The 22,006-nt window shown below is 38.5% G+C and overlaps 2 protein-coding genes across 5 annotated transcripts; one reads left to right on the forward strand and one right to left on the reverse strand.

The window, feature by feature from the left end:
• The first annotated feature begins 337 nt into the window (after positions 1-337).
• LOC141619853 (transcription factor MYB80-like) lies at positions 338-1,919 on the forward strand. The gene is made up of 3 exons (XM_074436875.1): positions 338-615; positions 708-837; positions 922-1,919. The coding sequence occupies exons 1-3, from the start codon at positions 483-485 to the stop codon at positions 1,625-1,627; spliced, it is 969 nt and encodes a 322-aa protein (XP_074292976.1). The 5' UTR covers positions 338-482; the 3' UTR covers positions 1,628-1,919.
• On the reverse strand, positions 1,671-20,236 carry LOC141619851 (proteasome activator subunit 4-like). Of its 4 annotated transcripts, none has more exons than XM_074436874.1 (35): positions 19,695-20,236; positions 18,828-18,930; positions 18,637-18,749; positions 17,567-17,689; positions 17,335-17,436; positions 17,068-17,233; positions 16,825-16,941; positions 16,668-16,735; positions 16,485-16,586; positions 16,168-16,384; positions 15,815-16,048; positions 15,605-15,732; positions 15,289-15,406; positions 14,998-15,207; positions 14,765-14,920; positions 14,548-14,624; positions 14,245-14,450; positions 12,727-12,943; positions 12,124-12,203; positions 11,917-12,034; positions 11,666-11,836; positions 10,778-10,946; positions 10,643-10,686; positions 10,511-10,553; positions 10,255-10,400; positions 9,993-10,087; positions 7,304-8,196; positions 6,325-6,597; positions 5,721-5,816; positions 5,335-5,513; positions 5,162-5,243; positions 3,943-4,067; positions 2,852-2,938; positions 1,947-2,100; positions 1,671-1,842 (listed from the first exon to the last, which is right to left on the reverse strand). In XM_074436874.1, exons 1-35 carry the CDS (start codon positions 19,853-19,855, stop codon positions 1,801-1,803), a joined length of 5,415 nt encoding a protein of 1,804 aa, XP_074292975.1. In that variant the 5' UTR covers positions 19,856-20,236; the 3' UTR covers positions 1,671-1,800. The 4 variants fall into 4 exon arrangements, with proteins under 4 accessions (XP_074292975.1, XP_074292974.1, XP_074292973.1 ...); XM_074436873.1 differs by having other exon boundaries at positions 2,852-2,947; positions 19,695-20,204; XM_074436872.1 differs by having other exon boundaries at positions 16,485-16,735; positions 19,695-19,949.
• Between the last annotated feature and the right edge of the window lie 1,770 nt (positions 20,237-22,006).

The raw sequence follows: 22,006 nt of genomic DNA on the forward strand, positions 1-22,006 counted from the left end.
CATTTACCAACACACATACACACAAACACACACACACTCGTGCAAATGTGCAATAATCTCCCTATAGAATCAAATCAAATCAAATCAAATGATGAATGAAAAGGGAAAAGAGTACGTGCGTGCGCACAATCGCAATGTTGACCAGGTGTCATATGGGTGAGCTACCAGCCTCTCCTCTCCTCTCCTCCCACACACTCTCTATGGCGTTGAATTCTTTATTCAACTCATGCACTTTCCCTCCCTCTTTTTCCTTCATTTCTTGTGCGCTTTACTTCTGCCTTTATTTATTTTTACTATTACTATACTATAAAAATCACTCTTTTATCCTCCAACCCTTATTCTACTACCGCCATCCTTCTTTATTCTACTAATTTATACCCTCTTCTCTTATTTCACACTTGATACTATACTGATTATTAGTATAACAAGTCAGAAACAAAACCCCATTTTTATTCAAATTTAGGCTTTTAAAGGGTGTGAATATGGGCAGAATTCCATGCTGTGAGAAGGAGAATGTAAAGAGGGGACAATGGACTCCAGAAGAGGATAACAAGCTATCTTCCTACATTGCTCAACATGGTACTCGCAATTGGCGCCTTATTCCAAAAAATGCGGGTCAGTTTGTTTCCTTATTTCAAAAGCAAAAAACATTGACACAAACAACAGAGGATAGATATACTCACTTTTAAAAATAAAATATTGTGTAGGTCTCCAAAGATGTGGAAAGAGTTGCAGGTTGAGATGGACCAACTACCTTAGACCTGATCTAAAGCACGGGCAGTTCTCGCCAACGGAAGAAGAAACCATCATGAAGCTTCATGCCGTTGTCGGCAACAGGTACCCTTAAATCTTAATTGTCTTTACTAGCTAAGGTTCCACTACTTAAAACTCTAAACAAGAGTCATAATCAAATTATCACAGGTGGTCTCTAATCGCTGCTCAGCTACCTGGGCGCACAGACAATGATGTCAAGAACCACTGGAATACAAAGCTTAAGAAGAAGCTGACAGGAATGGGAATTGACCCAGTAACACACAAGTCTTTTTCACATCTAATGGCAGAGATTGCAACGACATTGGGACCCCCACAGGTCGCAAACCTATCAGAAGCAGCTTTAGGCTGCTTCAAGGATGAAATGCTCCATCTACTTACAAAGAAGCGCATTGACTTCCAAGTGGGTCCTATGGTCTCACAGGGCAATACTAATGGCAATAACAATGGCCACTATGTTATGAACAAGTCAGAGGCAAAGGACGACACAGTAGAGAAAATCAAACTTGGATTATCAAGAGCTATACAACAACAGCCAGAAATGATAATGAACCAACCTTGGGAATCCAACGGAGCAACTTCGACCCACCCCAGTGGAGCCTGTAATAACACGTTTAGCACATTTCAGTATGGTCCGCCTTTTGGCCGTGAAGACAATGGGTCACCATGGAGCCAAAGCATGTGTACTGGAAGCACGTCTACGGCGGGGGACCCACTCGGACACTTGAAACTGGAAGATGATAACGGTGAAGAATCTCAAGCTGTCAAGGAGATTAGAAATGGACATGGCATATTTAATACTGATTGTGTCCTGTGGGATTTACCATCAGATGAGCTGATGAACCCAATGGTGTAAACATCCCACGGGAAAATTTAAAAAAAAAAAAAAAAAACATACAGAATCCCACAAATAGGTAGCTAGTTTATTGATAAATAATGAATTTCAACCTTGATCCGTGCTTTACAAATGTAAATAAAATGGGTCTATGATTGCTTTACCAAAGCCTCTAAGTTTTTCTATGAAATATTTTAAGCAAAATATGATGATGAAGATGATGTATCCGCAAGAACCTGCAAAACAGCCAATATGGGTTCATTAATAAAGAGCTCCCCGATAACGCATAACATGCATGCGAATTTACACTCAATCAAAATTGCATAATTCATTTGATTACCTCTAGCTGCTCCTCAGTGAATTTATCTTTCTGGACATTCCATGTATCTGCATGGGTTCTTCGAAACTCTGCAACAGCCTTAGTGACAGTTGATCTCACAGGGGATGGTTCACCAACAAAACGAGCTAATAAGGTGACATGCTCCGGCAACCAACTACACCAAAATATTATTTATAAACATTGTTTATAATATTCCCCATTTGCAACAGAACTTATTTTTCAATATGATGGAACAAAGCTAAATGGCTCATTACACTGTCTCATTTTCAAAAATTGTGAAGCAACAGTCATTCAATTTGTTTCTTCACACAATTTCATTATGAGTCATCCAGGTATATTCTAGTAGTTGAAAATGCAAGCAAGTACACATCTGATCTCAACTTTTCTTTACCTTGAGCAGAAGCCGTTGAGTTAGTGTATTTAAAGATATAATGTTGTTGTATATACATAATTAACAATAAAAAATGGATAAATCGCTTAAGCAACAATTAACATTTGAACATCTCCGTAAATGCTAGTGAGTGCAAAGGCAACCTTGATTGTGCACTAGATGAGTCTAAATTCTAGTTCATATACATGAAGTGTATCGTTTACATCTTTCAAGATATTTGATAGGTCGGTCCATCAATCCATCATATACAAATTACACAGGCGAAAAAACTAAGATCAAGGGGTGTTGACAAAATGCACAACGATGGTTCTTGAATAATGTGTACCAAGAAGCAAAGCTCAAAATCCCATCTGAACGAAGCATATTTCCTACGGATGAGAACTCCTAGCAAGCATGCACCCAATATTATTGCTTCACTAAGTCACTATTGAATGAAACATCTCAATCGGTAAGGTCAGCAACTAAAAATTGTAGCAGCACTGACAATGCATAACTTGGGAAATTTAGAGCTTACCTTGGCATATCATATGGAACAGATAAGACACAAGCCGTCAGCGCAAGCACAGCACCATGAATCGAAGCTACAGAATAACTTGCTCTTCTGCCATTGCTTAAGAGAAAGAAGTCAGTAATACATTCATACAATAATAACACAGTAATACGTTCAATAGCAAATATGGAAAAAAAAAATGAAGAAACACCTATATACACTGGGTCCTCAAACATTAACAAAAGTTATGGAGAAAATAAGCGCTAAAAGGTGTGTCAACCCATACAAGATATGTAATCAGTGGTTGTGAATCTTGTGATGTACTGTATCATTTTAATGGAATGTAATCTTAGTCTATTACAGCGTAAAGTGTAAAGTTTGTCCTTCAAATTGTTGTTGTTTCGCGAGTTGCTCTACTTCTTGGCTTCTACCTTTTTATGCAAGATACTAAAAAAATTCCATTTCCATTAGAGCCAAAAATTCACCATGATTTGCCTTGGAACATTAATACAACAAAATGACTCTTCAATAAAATGTACAGTATATGCTTGTATTATGAAATTACAGTTGGTCGATACAATTTTCATTTGGTAGGAAAAGGTTGCGGACATTGGAGTCTCTAATCCGTCATAGACGTGAGCCTTTGAGTCACCGGAGTGAGTTGCTAGTTATCTAAAGATAAAAGAGATATATATCCCGTTTAATGAAACAGGCAAATTAGCATAAAGAAAAGCTATCCTTCCAAAATATTATCCACACAGCAAGCATATCCCAAGTTTACAAATGAATTGAGGTCCACCTTAAATGCAGAACTAAAGTACCCCGTAATCCCGAATCAACATCCCCCTTTCATAACAAAGTATGCATTAAATCTGGGCGAAGTTTTCCCCTGCCAATTACGAATGGTGGTTTCAAAATTGATCCTTCACTGAATATGAACAACCATCTGCTACTTCATTTAAAAGACACTAAATATGAATAACAACCCCATCAAAGAACATCTACGATTCCACTGTATCATCCCATACACCAAAAATATGCACTGGACACAGAGGAGATATTATCCATTGGTATTACAATGAATAATTCACAACAAAGGTAATACAAGATCCAACCTTTGTTTTCTCTTCTTTAGAATAACATTTGCTTTTTCATATGCCCTATTGCGGAAGCCTTCAGCAATAGAGTCTTCTACACCCTTCATCAACCCAGCGAGGACTGCTGCTGCATGCTCTCGTACCTATAAGAGACAAAAGCACACCATAAAATCAACATCAAATATTAAACAATACGTAGATGATAAAAATGTTCATTGTAACCCTAAAAACTGAATTATAGTAAAAGCAACCACTTCTTTAGTCCATAAAGAAGCTAATAAGGTGACTCTACCCTAAACATGTTCAAACAGATGCCCGTTCTATGAAATTAAACTGGATTCAAAAATAATTATAAAAGTCAGTTTAAATAGTGTACTTAGTTAAAAAAAAAAAAGGAATAAACTTGGGACACAAGTGCACCAATACGACAAGGCAGGGTGTGAGACAACGCGTGTGCGGTGTGCCTCTTGCACACAACACAAGGTGGACAGTTTTTGCGAATGAATTTGTATTTCGAAAGAAATTGTGTAACAATACCCTTCTGGATTTTAAAGAGGGATATAATGTAAGGAAGTAAGAGGTAGGACCAAAAGGGTAAAAGGAAGGCACCTAAAAGTCTTACGTAAACTACGCACATAGGGCACCACGTGACATTTTAGCTAGAGGTTCACTAAGTCTTGCACATAGACACACTCGATGGGCACTTTTTTAAATCAAGAGGTGTACATGAAAAGCCAATGCCGCAAATAACAGCCTCGTTGTAAATAATGTGCTTGTGTTGTCTAAGACGTCAAAAGCTGTCAAACCGTGTTTAAGAAAAAGGCTCCAAAAGCATAACTGCCTGGAGAAGAGAAACTTATATTAGTGGGACTGGAAGATTAGTTCTTCACTTCTTTCCCTTGTATGCTTATAATCCTTCCATGCCATACTTCATTTTAATGGAGGGTTCAGTCAACTAGGCCTCATGAGTCACTATACTGATGAGGTCAGAATCATTCTCGAGGATTCTAGATTGGCTTTTAGAGTATATCTAATGTTGCTATTGGGACAAAAGAGACCACCAATAAAATTACATTATGAAAATTTTCCTTCGTTAATCATGATGAAGAGAAATAACTATACACCCTTTGCTTTGTTAAGTGTTACTTATCCACTTCTCTCAGCACACAAAATACATCTTGCTACTTCATAACAACAGTTAAAGACCATAACGCAATTTAAAAAAATAGAAACTTGCCTCTACTTGACTGTCTGTCAGTAATTTATCAACAGTCGTCCAAATTTGTAGTTTTTGATCTTGTGAAAGGGCAAAACTATGTCTGGTACAACACCAAGAAAACAGATATGAGATGACAACACTTGGAAAGATAGAAAATTTAGGTGAATAAAGTCCACATGAATTAGCAGTACCTATACATAAAAGTTCGAAGATAAGTCAATGTAGCAGATCTAACCCTCCAATTGGGATCATCAGCTGATGTGAGAACAATGCCAACAACCTTTCCCAAATATGGTTCTCTGAAAGTATTCCACTTTAGTAACTCAAAAGCAGCCTTTGCTAGCGTGGACAAATCTTTATTTGGTGTATCCTTCAGAAAGCCAGGGAAAAACATTAACCATATACTTATCAGAAAATTTCAGTCATAAAATCATTCTAGATGGCAATTTGAATCATTTTTAATATTCTTAAAACTATCAGCAGTTGTGTCCCAAAATTCTTTTAACTAGTTACATACTTGCTAGGGAAAGAAGGATAATTCCAACAGAGAGAAATATACAGAAGTACAAAAACAGACCTGTAGTGATATCACAGGGTAAAGAATGCCGACAAGTATATCCATCAAATACAATGATCTACCGGACTTGAGTGCCGCAACAACAAAGTGCAATAACTGCAAGGTAAAAAGAAAGTAATAATGAATCTACCAGAAACTAGTCAAGTAGATTAGAGAACCTTCACACAAACATCCTATTGAGCATCTGCCAGAGAAAAAAGTCTTTCCCAATATAGAGACTTCAATTTTAAGGCCTTGTTTGGATAGAAAAAAAGGAGGGAAAAGAAGGGGGGGGGAGGAGGAGGAGGGAAGAGAAAGGAAGGGAAGGGGAGGGGAGGGAGAATGGAGGAGATGATTTTCCCTCCAAATCTTGCCTATGTTGGTGGGGAAATAATTTGCCTTGTAGGAGGGAAATGGAGGGATCCATTTTCCCTCCCCTCCAAATCCCTCTACCTTCATTTTGCTAACCAAACAATGGATTTCCCATCCTTCCAATTCCCTCCCCTCACTTTCCCTCCAAATCTCTCAATCCAAACACACCCTAAATCACTCCTTCCCAAGTTATATTTAAAAAAAAAACACAAATTTAGAAATTTGTAAGCTTTGTAAGGAAGAAATCCTGTACCGTTTCTAGCCATTTCACATCATCTGAATCACTTGTAGTTCCATTTTCAAGAGCTCCTTCTGTTTGCGCCTCAACAGAGTCAAGGTGAGCTGTTTTCTGAATTCGAGTGATGCGTTCAGCAGCTTGCTCTGATAGAAGCTGACTCCAGTGTATTTCCAGCTCATCACTTGTGCCACTGCTTACCATTTCGTCTGTATGAGAATATTGAAACGACCTATGGAGTTCAACATTTGAGCACAACACACAAAGGGTAACTCCAACAGCTTCTCTCACCTGTCCAATGTGAATATCCTCCAGTGTTAAACATGAAATATAACAAAGAAAAAACAGACTTACAGACAATGTGATTCTTTTGTTCATCAAGACAAAAATCTGCTTCTGTTTCCCCATAAAATAGTTTAAAAGGGACAAGTGACAGCGGGACTTTCACAGTTACATTAAAAAAAATAGAAGACAGAAACAAAACATAAATTTTTAAGTCGCTTGCCTGCAAAGAGACTGCTGACTGAACCATTTAATGATGACAAGCTAGAATCTTTAATTTTTCAATTCAGAGAAAATTCATGCAACAGTCACCACTACAGTTGCAGACTTGCAGCATCTGGGGTAAAGCAAGGGACATCTAATCATCGCATGCAACTGCTGGACGCTAGCATGACTTGATAGAAATAGGAGAGCGAATTCAGAAATTATGTGGACCAACAGGACACACGTTTTTCAGTTTATAATTGAAAGCACGCCTTATTGTAACCTAATAGTTATCAGAAATTCTCTAATGAGACAATCTCATGACAGCTGCCCCCTATTGTGGGGTAGTTACAGGTTGGTTTGGTTTTAAGTGGGTTAATAGGTACACGGATGATGTTTTGTACCATCACCATGTTAAGCAGGTACAATTCGAAAGAACTATTCATCATGTGATCATGCATACCAGACAAAGCAACTAGAAAATTAAAATGAAAATTGACAGAAGACATACTTGTGCAGATGAATGGATCATGTTTGCCAGCAACTCCTTCAGGAGAGTATTGTGCACAAATAATTCAGCTTCAAGCATTTTTGGTGGTGACACTTCTATTAAAGCAGCTGCTAGAAAACCATAGCGTTTGGCAACAACAGTAGTAGTCACAGTATGAGGTAAAGGTCTAAGCAGACACTCCATTATTTTCAGCCTTAGAAGAGGCACCCGTGTTCCATATTTTCCTTTCCCAGTCACAGCATACCTAATGCAAGATGCCCACTCAGGCATAGATTCCACAGATGGTGCCAATATGATCTCCTGAAGCTTTGCCATCAGCCAATCATCCCATGCATTAAGTAGGTCATTGACATCAGAATGTAACAATCCAGCAAGTGCTTCAGCAGCAACACATTGCTTGGATCTCTCCTCAGATTTTGCAAATTCATCTATGGCACTCTTTAGAGCTTGTAGAACAGGCGCTCCACATTCTTGAATAAGCCGCTTAAAAATACGTGCAAAGTTTGGATAGAAAGTATCACTTCCTAACAAAGAAATCCAACTAGGCGTTCGTGGCCATGAGGCTGTAAAGTCGAAGTAGAAATAGGTAATTGACTTGTCTGCTACACTTTGAATTGAAGAATTCCCATAATTTCCCCTAGAAGATGAGCTTTCAGTGTCGCTAATTATATGAACATTTGACAGGCTGTTGAAAGTTTCGTTAAAGAACCCCTCTTCCTGGAAAATTTCCACTAAAGCTCCTTCAACAGAGGATTGGGTGACCACAGAACCAGTTTCTGATGATGAATCAGCTGATATTTTATAAGGAGATTCTTTCAATAGTGTGTTAAGAGCTGAGATAGCCAGAATTCTTGTTTGGGGAAGTTGGCTTCGTAAGCTCTTCAAAAAATGACCTGAAGAGGAAGTAAAATTGTGTAATTAGACAGTTAAGTGTTATATCAACAGACCAGATAAATCCAACTAGTCACACCAACAGATGCACAACATGATCAACAAATGGAATACTTGTACTGCTTGAACTAGAATCAGAATTCCAGAGATTTAGTACACACAAAATAGATTATGAAAATAACTATAGATAGTATATAAATTCTGAATTTACTCAGAGGTTTCTATAAATATGGACAAGTAAAGCTAATTTGAGGATTCTAAAGGTTTTTCCTTCCATTCTTTTTGTCTGAAAGCTGTTTTCAAAGCCAAGACCTATTCTTAAAAAAATGGATGGAGATGTGGCTAGTAAACAACAGATAATTAAAGTATAGCATTGTGACACTGCTGGATCATAGTATGCCTTGTCGAATGAAGAGGGAGGGAGGGAGAGATCACAAATCTTTCAAACTCGTAAATTTCGAAGAGACCATGCTATGGCACATAATGTAAATCTTGATAGAAATTCTGCTGCGCAGACTCACCTTATTATGGCACATAATGGGTCATGATACAGTGTTGTACATATTAGATAAATGTGGTAACGCTATTTATGCTACCGTTGGATATGACTGTGAGACCATACAGAAAAAGGTACCGATTGAGAAAGTTTGTGTGTGACCCCAAACTAATTCAATATTGATCCACAACCCAGATCAATGGATTCTATCAAATATCAGCTGTCGAAAATTCAGTAACAACATAATCCTAGTGCCTCAAGGGCTCCTACCTAAGGCCTAGTAAAAGTACGACCAAGACATAGTAAAATTCAATATCAAATATCTGATACTACCATCCAACTTCTTGAAATAAGTAGATTTGGGTTGGAAGAAAGGATGTGTATAGGTAGGAGGCCAAGGCAATAGCTTTTGGAAGTCAGTTTTGTGGAGGACGAATGATGTGACAAAGATGTGGGCTGGTCCAGAGATCGTCGGCGTGGTCGATTAATGGCTGAGCTGAGGGTTGTGTTGGTCGCGAGGTGGGTTATAGGCTGTAGGACGACAACAAACACAGTGGCGTGTGGATTTTGGAGGTGACGCGGGCAAGGGAGAAGATGCACTGGTCTAAATTGAGTCGGAGATGTGGTGTGGGGAATCCGACAGTTGATATAGTAGTGTAAGGCGGTGGGTTTGGTGGATTCCATAGTGGGCTTGGGGTGAGGTGGGGTGGTGTTTGATTAGTAAGATAGGGAGGGGCAGTATGGGTATAGGATACAAAAAATTGGGCTGAAAAATTCAAAATGACCTGCAAAGTGCCATTTTCAGGGGAGCTGGTACTGATGTTAGTTCGGAGTTTATAACTTGTCATTGATTATAAGAGAGTTTTTATCTTGGTACTAATTATGAAGCTTATGCACAAAATTGGTACTGTTTATCAATAAACCCTTTTTCATAAACTAGGTAAAAATTTGCACAGTAACAGCTATCTCCAAGACTCCAACCATGCCCTAAACATAAATAAGTATATGGCCCTTCAACTGAAATCTACTAAACTTGATTTATTGTTTCAAGCTTTAACTTAACTTAACTAAAACTCATACAGCATTAAATTTATACATAGTCGTTAGTCAAAAACCTCTCTGATCGTTATTCATTGTACAGCATACAGTAATAAATAGACTTGGCTGACCACAAATCTTGTTGGGACTAAGGCTCGGTTGTTGTTGTTGTATCATAATAGATCGAATCTTACAGAAAAAGAAAAGCTACGAAGTACTTTTCTCAAGAAGGGATGTTAAAAGATATTGAAATAAACTGCTCACCAACTGTTTCGCTTAAAACTGTTGGAGAGGAATGAGGATCATTTCTAGAAGCCATCACTACCAATAGCAAGACTCTGTTAGCCATCAGATTATACCTGAAATAGATGGTAACAGAGTTTGATCAAACTGGGCAGTGTTGATAATAGTACAGGGCTCTGGGGCACACACTTCTAGAGAAATGCATACGTCACCAATGACAGGTCAATATAGATGGGGGAGTCCATAACTGAAATTGTATCAAAATCATGGAAGATATATTCACCTCCAGTGTAATCCATTTGTATCAAAACCCATAGAGCCTATCTGGGAAATTAAATCTGAAAAAATCGGCGTCTCCGAGTTGATGCTTGATGCCTTGAAGATGTTTCTCGGTACCCCAGTAAATTGAATGTTGAATTTAACAAAAAGCTGTGATCAATAAAGGAAAAAAAAAACAAAGCAACAGTGAAGAAATGTACAGATACAGAACAATGTCATCATGGTGGACACAAAATAGTAATTTAGTCACCACAAAGTACCTCAGTAATTGCTTTTTGAGCTTTTAGGGATTCGTGATGTGAGCTAAAACCAGAAAGGCAGAGGAGTAAGTCATAAGCAGAAATAAAAGCAGCATAAAAACCCATGCTCAGACAAATACAAGAATACACTACCTTTTTAGAACACTAATGGTGAAGGAACTGAATGCCTTGGCATCCTGAAAAGATATCACAAAGGAGAGTATAAGGTTAAAAAAAAATATTATTTTCCGCAAATATGGCAATACTCCATGAAACTACTTTTGTTACCTTTGTCAAGTGTTTGAGAACTGTCTGTGTAGAAAGAATTGTGCATGACCCAAGTACAGCATACTCAGGCGCAGTGGGATTTGCTAAATTCACCGTCAGGGGAACCATACAACTTGAAATCATCGATGGCCATCTCTTTAACATCTTAAGGAGACTCTTGCCAGCAAGCCTGATCACGAGTTCAATGTTTTAAGCCACAAACAAAATAATTTTTTTCTTAAATGCAAGAGGAATACGCGGCCATAACTATAAATAACTGGCCTTTAATTTGAACTTTTAAGCTTCAAATGACCGAATATTATCCACCATATTTGTAGAAAGGTCTCAAAACAGCCTCTACAATAAGGGATCTTCCCAGGCATTACTTTTAGCTTGTTTTTATCGTAGATACATTTTTATTACTCCGAAGAACGTTACTTAATTGCAAACAGATATTATAAGAAAACAGGCAAACAATTGATAACTTTGATAACTCTCCTACTTGCCCTTCAGTCAACGGAAGGTATTGAGGTGTGACTACTGGAGCACAGTAGGGACTCTAGGGACACCTCTGAAGCTTGAGGGCTTGTTTGGATAAACTTGCAGGAAGGACGGGGAATAGAGAGGGTGAATGGACGAATGTCCAAATTTTTCACATGTTGGAGGGATATTAATTTGGATTGTAGGAGTAAAGATTGATCCCTCTATTTCCCTCCAACCCATTTTGCTAACCCAACAAGGGATATTGTCTCCCTCCCTCTACCCCCTAGACCCCTCCTTACTCCCTCCATTCAAACAAGAGGTGAAGGGTTACTTTTGGTCAATATATAATACAGCGAGACAATCTCACTAAAGCACAACTGAGATCAATATACAAATTGCATAAAAGGCCAGCGCAAAAGAACTCACGAGCGAACAGTTTCATATCTGTGCAGAGCCAGGCTTAGAAGATCGTGCAACAGCAGAACTGCAGAACTTGAGGGGCAAACATCTCTACTGGTACGATATAAATGAAAGGATGATTGAGATGATCTCCATGTGTTATGCATGTATGCCTTATCAACAAGAGCCCACAGAGGTCTGAAATGATTATATAAAAATGTGAGAACACAAACAGAAGACAAAAATCTTTTGAAAGAGGCATTAGGAAAGCTTGTTACCTTCTTTTGCCATTAGAGTGTGAAGAAGTAATAAAGTTAATTGGCGGCTCCACAATTGCAGCAGATTCCAATCTCCAAGCCTGCCTGTGATTTGACCATTCATCATATTCAAGACTTCCTACAAACAGAACAACCAAAGATCATTAAAACTATGTAAACTTGTCCTCGGGAGGGAAGAAAGACATATATCCTTCACTTCAACCTTACCATGATTTAAAAGAGCATCCATGATACGGATTATAAGAATTAGTAAGATGCTATCATCCGATTTTTCCTCCAGCAAATACCTGGACAATGGCACAAATAAAGCTTAGCACTCAAATTCGACAAAAAGTGCTTAAGGTTCTGCCTGTTGTTTTTCACAAATCAATCATATTATTTTAAAAGACGAGATAATATGCATTTATGAAAAGAATGGGGTATGGTCGCAAATGCTATTGGGTTCTGTGAAAGAAACTAATTACGAGGGGCACCAGTTTTGATGTTGTAAATTGTTACAGAATCTCCAGACGACTTTCCAGCCTCAGCTTATAACGGCAAAAAAGAAAGGTTCCTCCAAAGACGGTACATGGAGAAATCAATATACGCTTCAATCAATATGTATAGCAGTCTTGAAGACTCCACACTCCCTTAAGAGAGACCCACTCGTTCACTACCCACCAGACCAATAGCAAAGTTGACAAACCATCAAACTATGGCACGTAAGATATTTTCCACTTCCTCACATCCTTTCCTTCTAGTACGGCACCAAGAAGAGAAAAGCTTTGCAACTGAATCGGTTCAAACAATGCTTAAACATTTTAAGATTACCTGGAGGCTTCATGTATTATCTCAGCAGCTCTCACACGCATTTCAGAGCTGCCAACTACAGCACCGGCTGCACCAGCCACCAAAAACAAACTTTCCACGGAATCTTCTGCTTTTTTATTTGTGAAGGATGGGATGAAATCTGGCATGCAAGACAAAATGCCTTGCAATGACGAGTCAATTCGTAAAAGAGTCACCTTCAGGTGTTCTTTCTCATTTCCTACCAAAAAAAAAACGTCATGTTTGTGTTTTTGAAATCACTTAGATAATTATGTATTTCCTTGGAAAAATTACTAGTATGATGTATCACATAAAAAGAGATCTTCGCAAAATAGTAAACAGCCTCTTTAGTAAATCTGAATCCCTAGATAAATACAATCGAAACCTATAAACCGTAACGACAAAATTGGAGCCATTCCAAGACAAAGAGTCCTGGCATAGATTTATAAAAGCTGCCACTCCTTTGAACTAATTCAATCAAAGCTCCTTTACAAACACCAGCTGCATTTCCCAGGAACAGCCTAGAGAGTCTAAGCATTCTCCCCAAGGGTGCTGTTAGGACTCAGTGTTTACTGAAATACGCATCGGCAAAATTGTTCCTTCTTTTTATAAGTAAGATGATAATATTAATTAAGGGAAAAGGAGTGACGCCCGTGTACAAAAAGATACCATGGAGGTGACGCCCATCTTCAAAAAGACACCATCAGGTTGACATCCATACACAAAAAGACACCCTAAAAGCGACGTCAACATAGAAAAAGACACCCTAAAGGTGACACCCATATACAAAATTGCTCTAACAACCAACAACCACCACATCAACAACAAAGCCTTGGTCCCAAAACAATTTGGGGACAACTAACATGAATCATCATTTGAAAAGTTTAACATCATTACCCAGTGCCTCAATGGCTCCCACAAATTGCGCGTAGGGGGGATGCACGCAACCTTACCCGTGCGTTAGCAACACAAAGAGGTTGTTTCCGAATGAGCCAACATAAAAATTGCCTAGAGGATGGTATGAAAGGACGGGTACTTCACAATAGAAAGAAGAGCGGCCACTTTAGTGATCATTTTGCTTTATTCCATCATAAAATAGAACCAAAAGAGTAAAGAGCCTCTGGCTCCATGGAAAATGAGAAAAAAAACGTAAAATGAGGACCTCCTATTAGTATAGGAAACACTGAGCAAACTCAACTTCTGGAAAAAAGCAAGAGCTGGAAAGTCTGTGAAGACCATATATGCTGCACACAACCCCAAGCCATAAGGATGTACGCAACAACACCTTTCCAACACAATCTCTAGTTTAATGGTATGTTCTGTCAACAAGGGTGACAATCCACCTCCTAACAAATGTTTTATTCATCACACTCCCTTATTACCTAAAAGATAGCATTACACTAATTCTACACTGAGCAGTCATCTATGTGCATATAGATTAGCAAATAAAATATCTTCCATCACACAAGCTTCTGTAATTTAAATGTACTACTCCGTACTTTAAAAAGAAGAAACCATTACCTGTATCAGTATGAAGTTTTTCTTGGCATATTTTCAGTAGTTCATCTAGTGCTGACTGAAAATGAAGCGCCATAAGCTCGTTAGCAAATGAGACTTCTTCCTCAACTGGAACATGCCACTTTGGACTAAGTGATTTGTTATCCAAGGAATCTTTTGTGCTGATCCATTTCTCCATGGGATGGGCATTAGGGTGATGCAAAACACATCTAAAACCCCAAGTTGACAGAAAAGTAATCCAATCACAAATGATAGAAATGAAACAATTAGTAGTCATGAACGCGCAACTATAAAACGTAGAAGTACCTGTACTGGTCAATTGGGTAGTATAGCACCAAGCTTCCAAGGAGAGATCTGAGAACATGGTCGCCTGCTCCATTGACCTGTCACACATGACATGTATAATCAAAGAACTCCCTATACCACCACATTGGAAAGGACCTTGAAATAGGTCAATAACACAGTTAGAGGCATGGTAAAGCACGCTCAGAAGATATCCTCATTTCCAGGATAATACACTCACCTTCCAGGATGGAGATTCAAAAGCTAAGTTAATGGCTTCTTTAAATTTATCTTTGCACCTTAATAAATGAGGACCCCCATAACTTATGCAAACAGATAGGATTTTTAACTGATAGTCGATCGCGGATTCAAGGGCTGGAGATATTGAAGCTTTTGCCTGCAAGATTAAGTTAATTATTGCGGAGTTACAAGACCAAACTTACGGAGTAGATTAACTAGTGTGGTGGTGGGTACCTTGACAGAGAGATTGTAATTACCCCCGACAAATCCTGTCTTAGGTGTTCCATTCATGGATGTTATAACAGACGACAACATTGGCTGAACAAGATGAACAACAGCTTCTTCAGGGTTTGCGTGCATACATGCACAGCACAGAAGCCCAACTTCTGCAACAGCCCCTGGAAGTATATTACTTTGAACAAACTTGGAGATTTTCTTCAGTGCCTGCAAAGAACAACAGAGTAGTAGAAATGAAGTCTCCATCAACTATTAGAACCGAATTGATCAGGATTGAACAGCGAAAACCTGAGTGAAGAGTGATTTTGACAGTCTTCCCAGCAAGATTTCCAACATGCAAAAGTAATACGGACCTTCCTCAACAAGAAAAGTTCCAGAAGTAACCACAGAGTTAGCACCTTCATTCCTGTAGGAAGAATTGAAGAAAGAAATATATATTCTGCATCAGGAACTATGCTAATAGAAACAACGAAAATAGAGATTTTAATGCTCCAAGATCTACGGATCAAATATCATTCACAAAATCATGCCTCCTGCAACACCAACTTGTCATGAATCTTATTCTTACAGTAATTTAGTGGATTAATAATCCTGCATATCTTACGTGACACTATTAGGCTCCAGGTGCAAGAGTAGTGAGAAAAGGCGACATAGGAACTCATCAAGCCACTCTGAGAAGCAGATTGCAGAATTAGGTAACAGGTTGTCAGAATTATCTTCCAATGTGGCCATCTACCAGAGAAAACACAGAAGCAGAATAAGCAGCAGAAATTAAAGAAGCTTTAATGAAGTATAATACAACACTGCTGCTTACATTGGAAAATATGGAACCGATTAATTGCATGGTCGCTAATGTTTTTGGAGGATCATTGGCATCCAGCCCCAACAATGCATTCGAAAGCGAGATGACCAACAGGTCAATTAATGAGTTCGGACCATCAGAACTATCAGTATTATCTACCAAAGATGATAGATAAGTAAAGAATAAAGGCCGACCAGTATAGGCCACTGATGTGACAGCTGTCTTCAGCTGGTGGGTGGCCGTCAACTGAAAAGATGACAAGAGAATGAAGTTAGATGATTACCATATGAATTTTTGCCAAAAGCAACAATAACCAGATTCCATTCTAAGATTAAAACAAAACAAAAAAAAGTTGAAACCCTAACCGTCTCCAAGGCCATATGAAATCTAGTAGTGATAAATGGAAGAACCAGCGAGGGCTCCACGTATGAAAGAATTGAAGTTGCTGTAGCAACTGTTTCTGACAAATGATCATTTTTACTATATTGTCCACGATCAATCAGCTTTAACACAGTACTGACGAATGACGATCTTTCTGATTTTCCCAATGAATGCTCCAAGCATTCACTGCCATTTGATATCCTGCATGAAGAAAATCACAAGTAGGTTTAAAAAAATAATTATAAATAAAAATCACAGTTCCTTAATAATACAGCTGCCTCAATTGTACAGGAACTCTTACATCTGCTCGTGCTGTACGCGTTTCTGAAACATGATTACCAGGAACAGCAAAAAACGGTCCAGGGAATAAGTCCAACGACCACCGTTAGAGGGATGATAATATCTAAAATAACAATACATGTAAACATCAGACAAATCGGTAACTGTGAAGTAAGGAAAAGACAAAGGAAATAGAGTAACATACTGTTCCAAGAGATTGGTCAGATTGTCAAAGTGCTCTTGAGCTGAACTGCCAGGTCTGAGCAAATACACCTGAGTCATGTAAAAGCATATTACCATACCATCAACATAGATGTTTGCTTTAGACTACGAGGGCCAGAAAATTGTGCAATTTCTCTTACAATTGATTTCGCAATGGCCTTGGAAGGAGTAGATGTCTTGTTTGCAAACAAGAACCTTGTGTTTCTTGGAACAAGAACAGAGTATGGGTATGAACTACCACTATTTGCTACAGGAACCTGGAATCATCAAAATGTAATTATTTTCATGCAGAATAATGAAACTCGGTCCCAAACAACCTTTTGCAAATGAGGACAAAACAGCTTCCCAGAGATATCCAAAAACAGAAATGGGTGCAAAATCACCTCAAACATGTTCAGGAATTTAGCAAAAAGAATTGGCAGCAAAGGCTCCCAGGCAATGCTGTCATAGTTCTTGATAACGCGAGCAAGAACAGACGCCCACTGGCTGTTCCAAAATGGACAATTTGGAATTGAACTCCATAGTTCTATACATCTTTCAATCCACCCACTGCAAAGCAAACAATAATGAGAGATGTTTTTCAGAGTGCACGACTCCAATTAAAGATGCACAAACAGGACTACAAGATTAGTAATCATCCACATCCTTACTGAGAAAAAAATTCCTTGTTGACTGAATTTGTTGGAAGAAAAAGTTTGACAAATCCAGCGCCTTCAAAGGAGGAATTATGCCAGGGATTTTCCAAAAGAGAGCTACAAGTTTCAACCAATAAAAAAGTTACAATGGAGCTGAATAAAGGAGAAATCAGGCTTCAAATAATAAGCCAGGCATAGCGCAAGTTCACAAGGCACAGACCAACAGATCCAAGTCAGAACAAATTACCTGAACTCAGACCATATTTCTGAAGCAGAACCCTGTGGGAAAAACCTTCGACATGCTCTGACAAGCGAAGTAACAGTCTCAAAGTGTCTCTGTTTTACTCTCCACCCTTCTGGGCCTGTACTCCTGCAAACAATATATATCTCTATGCCTTAATAAAATCTTTTATATAATGAAGGTATAGTAACAGGTAATAATAAGAATCGTAAAAGAAGGCCTCTTAGCCAAAAGAAACAATAGCACTACCCCAATCCCTTAAGGGATCCCTCAAATGGCGGGGCAGAGATGCGGCTTACCCCTATGTGGCTATGTTACAGCAGACAGAGGCAATTTAATGAAAACCCAGATGAAAATTGTGTTGAGAATAGCTTTGAATGATTGCCAAAAAGCAGAAGCGCAATCAATTTACAGGCTCACCTAACACTATAATATAAACTGAAAATAGGGTCTTTAGAGTCCGCAATTATCAATAAGAACAAAATTTCTTGAAATGATCAAGAACTACACTCTAGTCTTTATCTACCACACAAGCGCACACGAAAGGAAAAAAAATCAGATTCCTGCACTACAATGGCAAGTGTCAACCTTTGTTTCCGTACAGGCCCACAAATCCAACATTTAGGAACTCCATCAATGAATGATGACACGCTTGCTGTTCTTCACTGATGCCAACAAGTCTAGCCAAAGAGCACGAGCATTTGTTTTATCATTCACTCAGCATGTATATACAAGCATGAGCTAAAACTATCAGCAAAACATAGCACCTTTTTTTCATATCCAAATAAAGTAATAAACAGATAAAAATAAAGATAATATCATGTAATATTCTCATCGTGCAATCCCTCATATGTTCTTCATCACATATACATGAAACTGGCCTCAAATTGTACAAGCCTACATCAGAGGTTAGGAATGTGCGAAATTCGCAATTTTGTCTATACACAGGAAATAACTAGTTAAAGGACTAAGGATCAAATCCGAAGGAGATAACTATCATTGAGAAATAGCCACCGCCTAATAAGCTCCAGTCCGAAACAAACACAATAAGTCTACAAATAGGAGACAGTTGTTACCTTGAAAAATGCGCACTGAACAAGGTGTCGTAGAGAGGCCGCCATTGAACTGTCAAGGTTAACTTCTTTCTGTACTTGTTCAAGATTTTAACAAGTATATTGCCCCATTTAACCTAATGACATGAAAAGGAGGCTTATTAGGCGGTTTAAAACAAAGTTGGGATGGTAGCCATGCAGAATGAGGACTTTACCTGTGCATAGAGTTTGTCGGACGACGCATAAAAAATGGTCAATCCTAGTTCTACAACAGCCTTGACATCCTCGAGACATAACTCGCTTTTGGCCTTAATGAAACTGCAAGGTATATTTTACTAAGGTAAGAAGTAGAATCAACCCAAATAGATTCAGAAAACCTTAATAGTTTAAGAAAGAAAAACAATTTATTTCTCTCAAGCTCATGGTACGTGAAAAGAAATCATAGTTAGGTGGTTACTTAGTGCAAACAAGATAAACAATGTTGGCATATATCGTCTCGAGTAAGATTTAAATGAGTCCATGTTTCCTTAATTCCCAGTTGGTAACAGATAAAGGTGGCAGAGATTTAAGAGAATAACATATATGGAATACTCTCTTTGTGTCATTCATTTGTTAACCTAAATAATTGGGACGGAGGGAGTAACTACTAAGTAAGAGCAAACATCCGAAACATAAGCGAAAATGAAAAGGTGAATTGGGAAAGGGAGTAAGCTAAAGATGGTAATATAGGAAGCGAAAAAGGGGTGAGTAACAATAATATGCATAAAGTAGAGGTAATATATATTCCTTAAATCAGAAAAAGATTATACTCCTAAGTGTTAAGAATGTTGAATAGAATAGGATTCCAGAATTCCATAATAAATGGACCATGAATATCAAATGAGATATTCATATTCATATTCATATTCATATTCATATTCATATTCCGAATGAATTAGATTCAAAAAAGATACATGAATTGAATTGAATTGGAGCAACAGAATACACATACAGAATATACTACACACTAGGAAGCACAATTATATCCAGAAACCAGAATTATTAAGTAAAAAAAAAAAAAGAGGGGAAAAGGGGGAACTGACAGGTCGAAGAGGGAAACCCATTTAAGGGAGGAGTAGACAGAATCAGGATCTTCAGGCAGATAAGAATCCTTGAGAGAAGTGAGCAGTTTCGCAAATGAATCCTTCTCTTTTTTGGTCTCCTCTACCAATGGAGGCGGTAACCATGCGTTGTACAAATGCATTTTTGAGTTGCTGCTTCAATTCAATTCAATTCAATTAAATAAATAAACTAGGAGGATGGTAGATATAAATAAATAGATAGTGAGATGGGGGAGGTGGTGTCTTTCTGGGCAAGAAATAATATGAGGACTTGGGAAAAGGAAGAGGAGGTTTGCTTAGTGGAAGACCCAACCAATTACGTCTTCGTCTTCCTCCTCCTTTTTTGTTTTATTTAATTAATTAAATGGGAAAATCAGAAATCGGAGGGAGACTTTGTTGTTCTTCACTCTTTAACTCATCACTCTATCATTTCCTGCTTTGTCGTTTTCCACTTTTCACCTCTTTTTTTATTTTTTCACTTTTTTACTTGTCAGGTTAAAATTATGAGCAAGGAGGGGAGGAAATGCAGGTAACACAAGAAAGCAGAAAGTAACGTGTAGATTTCTGATGTTTTCTTGTCTTCTTTTTGTGCTTTTGAGTAGACTTGTACGGCTGCCTGGTTTTACACTTTTACTTTTTTACCCTACTTTTTTCAATTTGATCGGGAAATGGACATATTGGGCTTTAGGAATATACATACACGTGACGTGATGCCTTGTTGCCTGTTGCCTGTTGCCTGTTGCCTTTCTTATGAAACATTGGGATTGACGTATTGCACACTCAGCAATCGGCATTTACCGTTTACCATTGACCGTCAATCCCAATGTTTTCCATTTAATCTTCTTTTCGCTTTTCCCTTCTTTTTATTTGTTGCTACTAGGAATTTGCCTCTTTTTTTCGATTTAAATTCCTTTAAATTATGTTTTGCCCATTCTTTCAGCAAGGCCACAGACTTTTTAAGGCCTCCTCAAACGTCCAAACCCGATAAAAAATTGGGCAGAGCCGAGTTTGGCCTTCCAGCTTAGTCGTAAAATCAGTCTAGTGTCAATCTTCTTTAATCTTCTTTTCCGTTTTCCTCCAATTAAAGTTAGTTGCTAGGAATTTGGCTAATTTTCATTTTTACTCATATCACTCGTAAACGTATGCTAGTGGTGACCCATGTAAGACAAACTCCGACCAATAACTGTTTTTCAGGGCGAACCTTCCAAGGCTTTGATACTCAATAACTGACTACGTATATAAATAAGAGAGATAAATAAAAGAGGTGATATCATTATTCATGATTACATATTGTTCCGGGTGTAATTCCAGAGCAAGTATCGTTACCACCCGTGGCTTGTAGAATAATGTCTTTGGTTGAACCCTTCTCGCTCCTATCGTCTCTCTCGGGCTTTCCTGCAACAACGAACGAACTGAGGGCTTGGCTTTGCGCCAAGCGTACCCACTCCGACGCCCAAGTCAGTGAACTTAGAGGTATAAGTTGTATACTAATTGACTAGGAATGTATTGTAGAGAGATAAGGGAGATATTACCAGATGAATAGTGTATTTTAGGTTAAGTTGTGGGATCCTTTCCTCAATGAAGGTTGAGGAGTATTTATAGGCTTTCACCTTTTGGCACGTAGTGGCCAAGTGGCCAAGTGGCTTATTAGGTGGAAAGACCGTTCTACCCTCGGCCGATGGACCTACGGCAGGCCGGCAGAGGGTCTTGGATGTGAGTACGCGGACATGTGCCCCGGCTGGCGGGTTGCCATGCCGAGACCTGGATAGCGGGCCGATGGGCTACATCGGCTAGGCGGTCTAAGTCGTTGACTTGCTGTGGATATCTTTGACCTTGCTCAGTGTGTTGACTTGGTCAGCGGTGCAGAATATGCCCCATCACATATGAAGCGTCGTCTTCGCTACTTTTACTTTACGTGGGGTATATAAGAGATAAAATAATGGGTGATATCATTACAGACCCTTTGACTGACATACAATTGTCCAAGTATGGGTTATTCGAAGTGGGGGTCTTTCGGTGTTTACCGTCGCCATGGCTTAAGCAAGCCTTCAGTCTCAAAAGTCATTTCGATATATCAGGAGGTTTATCTATCGTTAATATGCCCCCAATTGAGATGAATATTTATATGCAAGTTCGATGTCCTTTACTAATGTGTCCTGTTTTGGTGTCGATTATCCCCCTTCCTCTCACCCATTTTGAGTCTAAATTGCACGTTTTAGAGTCATTTTGAATGTCATTTCACCTCTCGTGATCTTATGTTGCAATTTTCCGCTAGTTGAGAGAGAATGACATAG

The sequence above is a fragment of the Silene latifolia genome, chromosome X, assembly GCF_048544455.1.
Source record: "Silene latifolia isolate original U9 population chromosome X, ASM4854445v1, whole genome shotgun sequence".
Taxonomy (NCBI): Eukaryota; Viridiplantae; Streptophyta; class Magnoliopsida; order Caryophyllales; family Caryophyllaceae; genus Silene; species Silene latifolia.

Excerpts from the sequence above, each read along its gene's own strand:
- LOC141619853 (XM_074436875.1), top strand. The coding sequence starts at position 483 with ATGGGCAGAATTCCATGCTGTGAGAAGGAGAATGTAAAGAGGGGACAA. Across the intron at positions 616-707 it reads CCTTATTCCAAAAAATGCGG|GTCTCCAAAGATGTGGAAAG; the intron begins GTCAGTTTGTTT and ends AATATTGTGTAG. Across the intron at positions 838-921 it reads CATGCCGTTGTCGGCAACAG|GTGGTCTCTAATCGCTGCTC; the intron begins GTACCCTTAAAT and ends AAATTATCACAG.
- LOC141619851 (XM_074436871.1), bottom strand. The coding sequence starts at position 19,855 with ATGCATTTGTACAACGCATGGTTACCGCCTCCATTGGTAGAGGAGACC. Across the intron at positions 17,690-18,636 it reads TTCAGTGCGCATTTTTCAAG|GAGTACAGGCCCAGAAGGGT; the intron begins GTAACAACTGTC and ends TATTGTTTGCAG. Across the intron at positions 10,687-10,777 it reads TTCTCAAACACTTGACAAAG|GATGCCAAGGCATTCAGTTC; the intron begins GTAACAAAAGTA and ends ATATCTTTTCAG.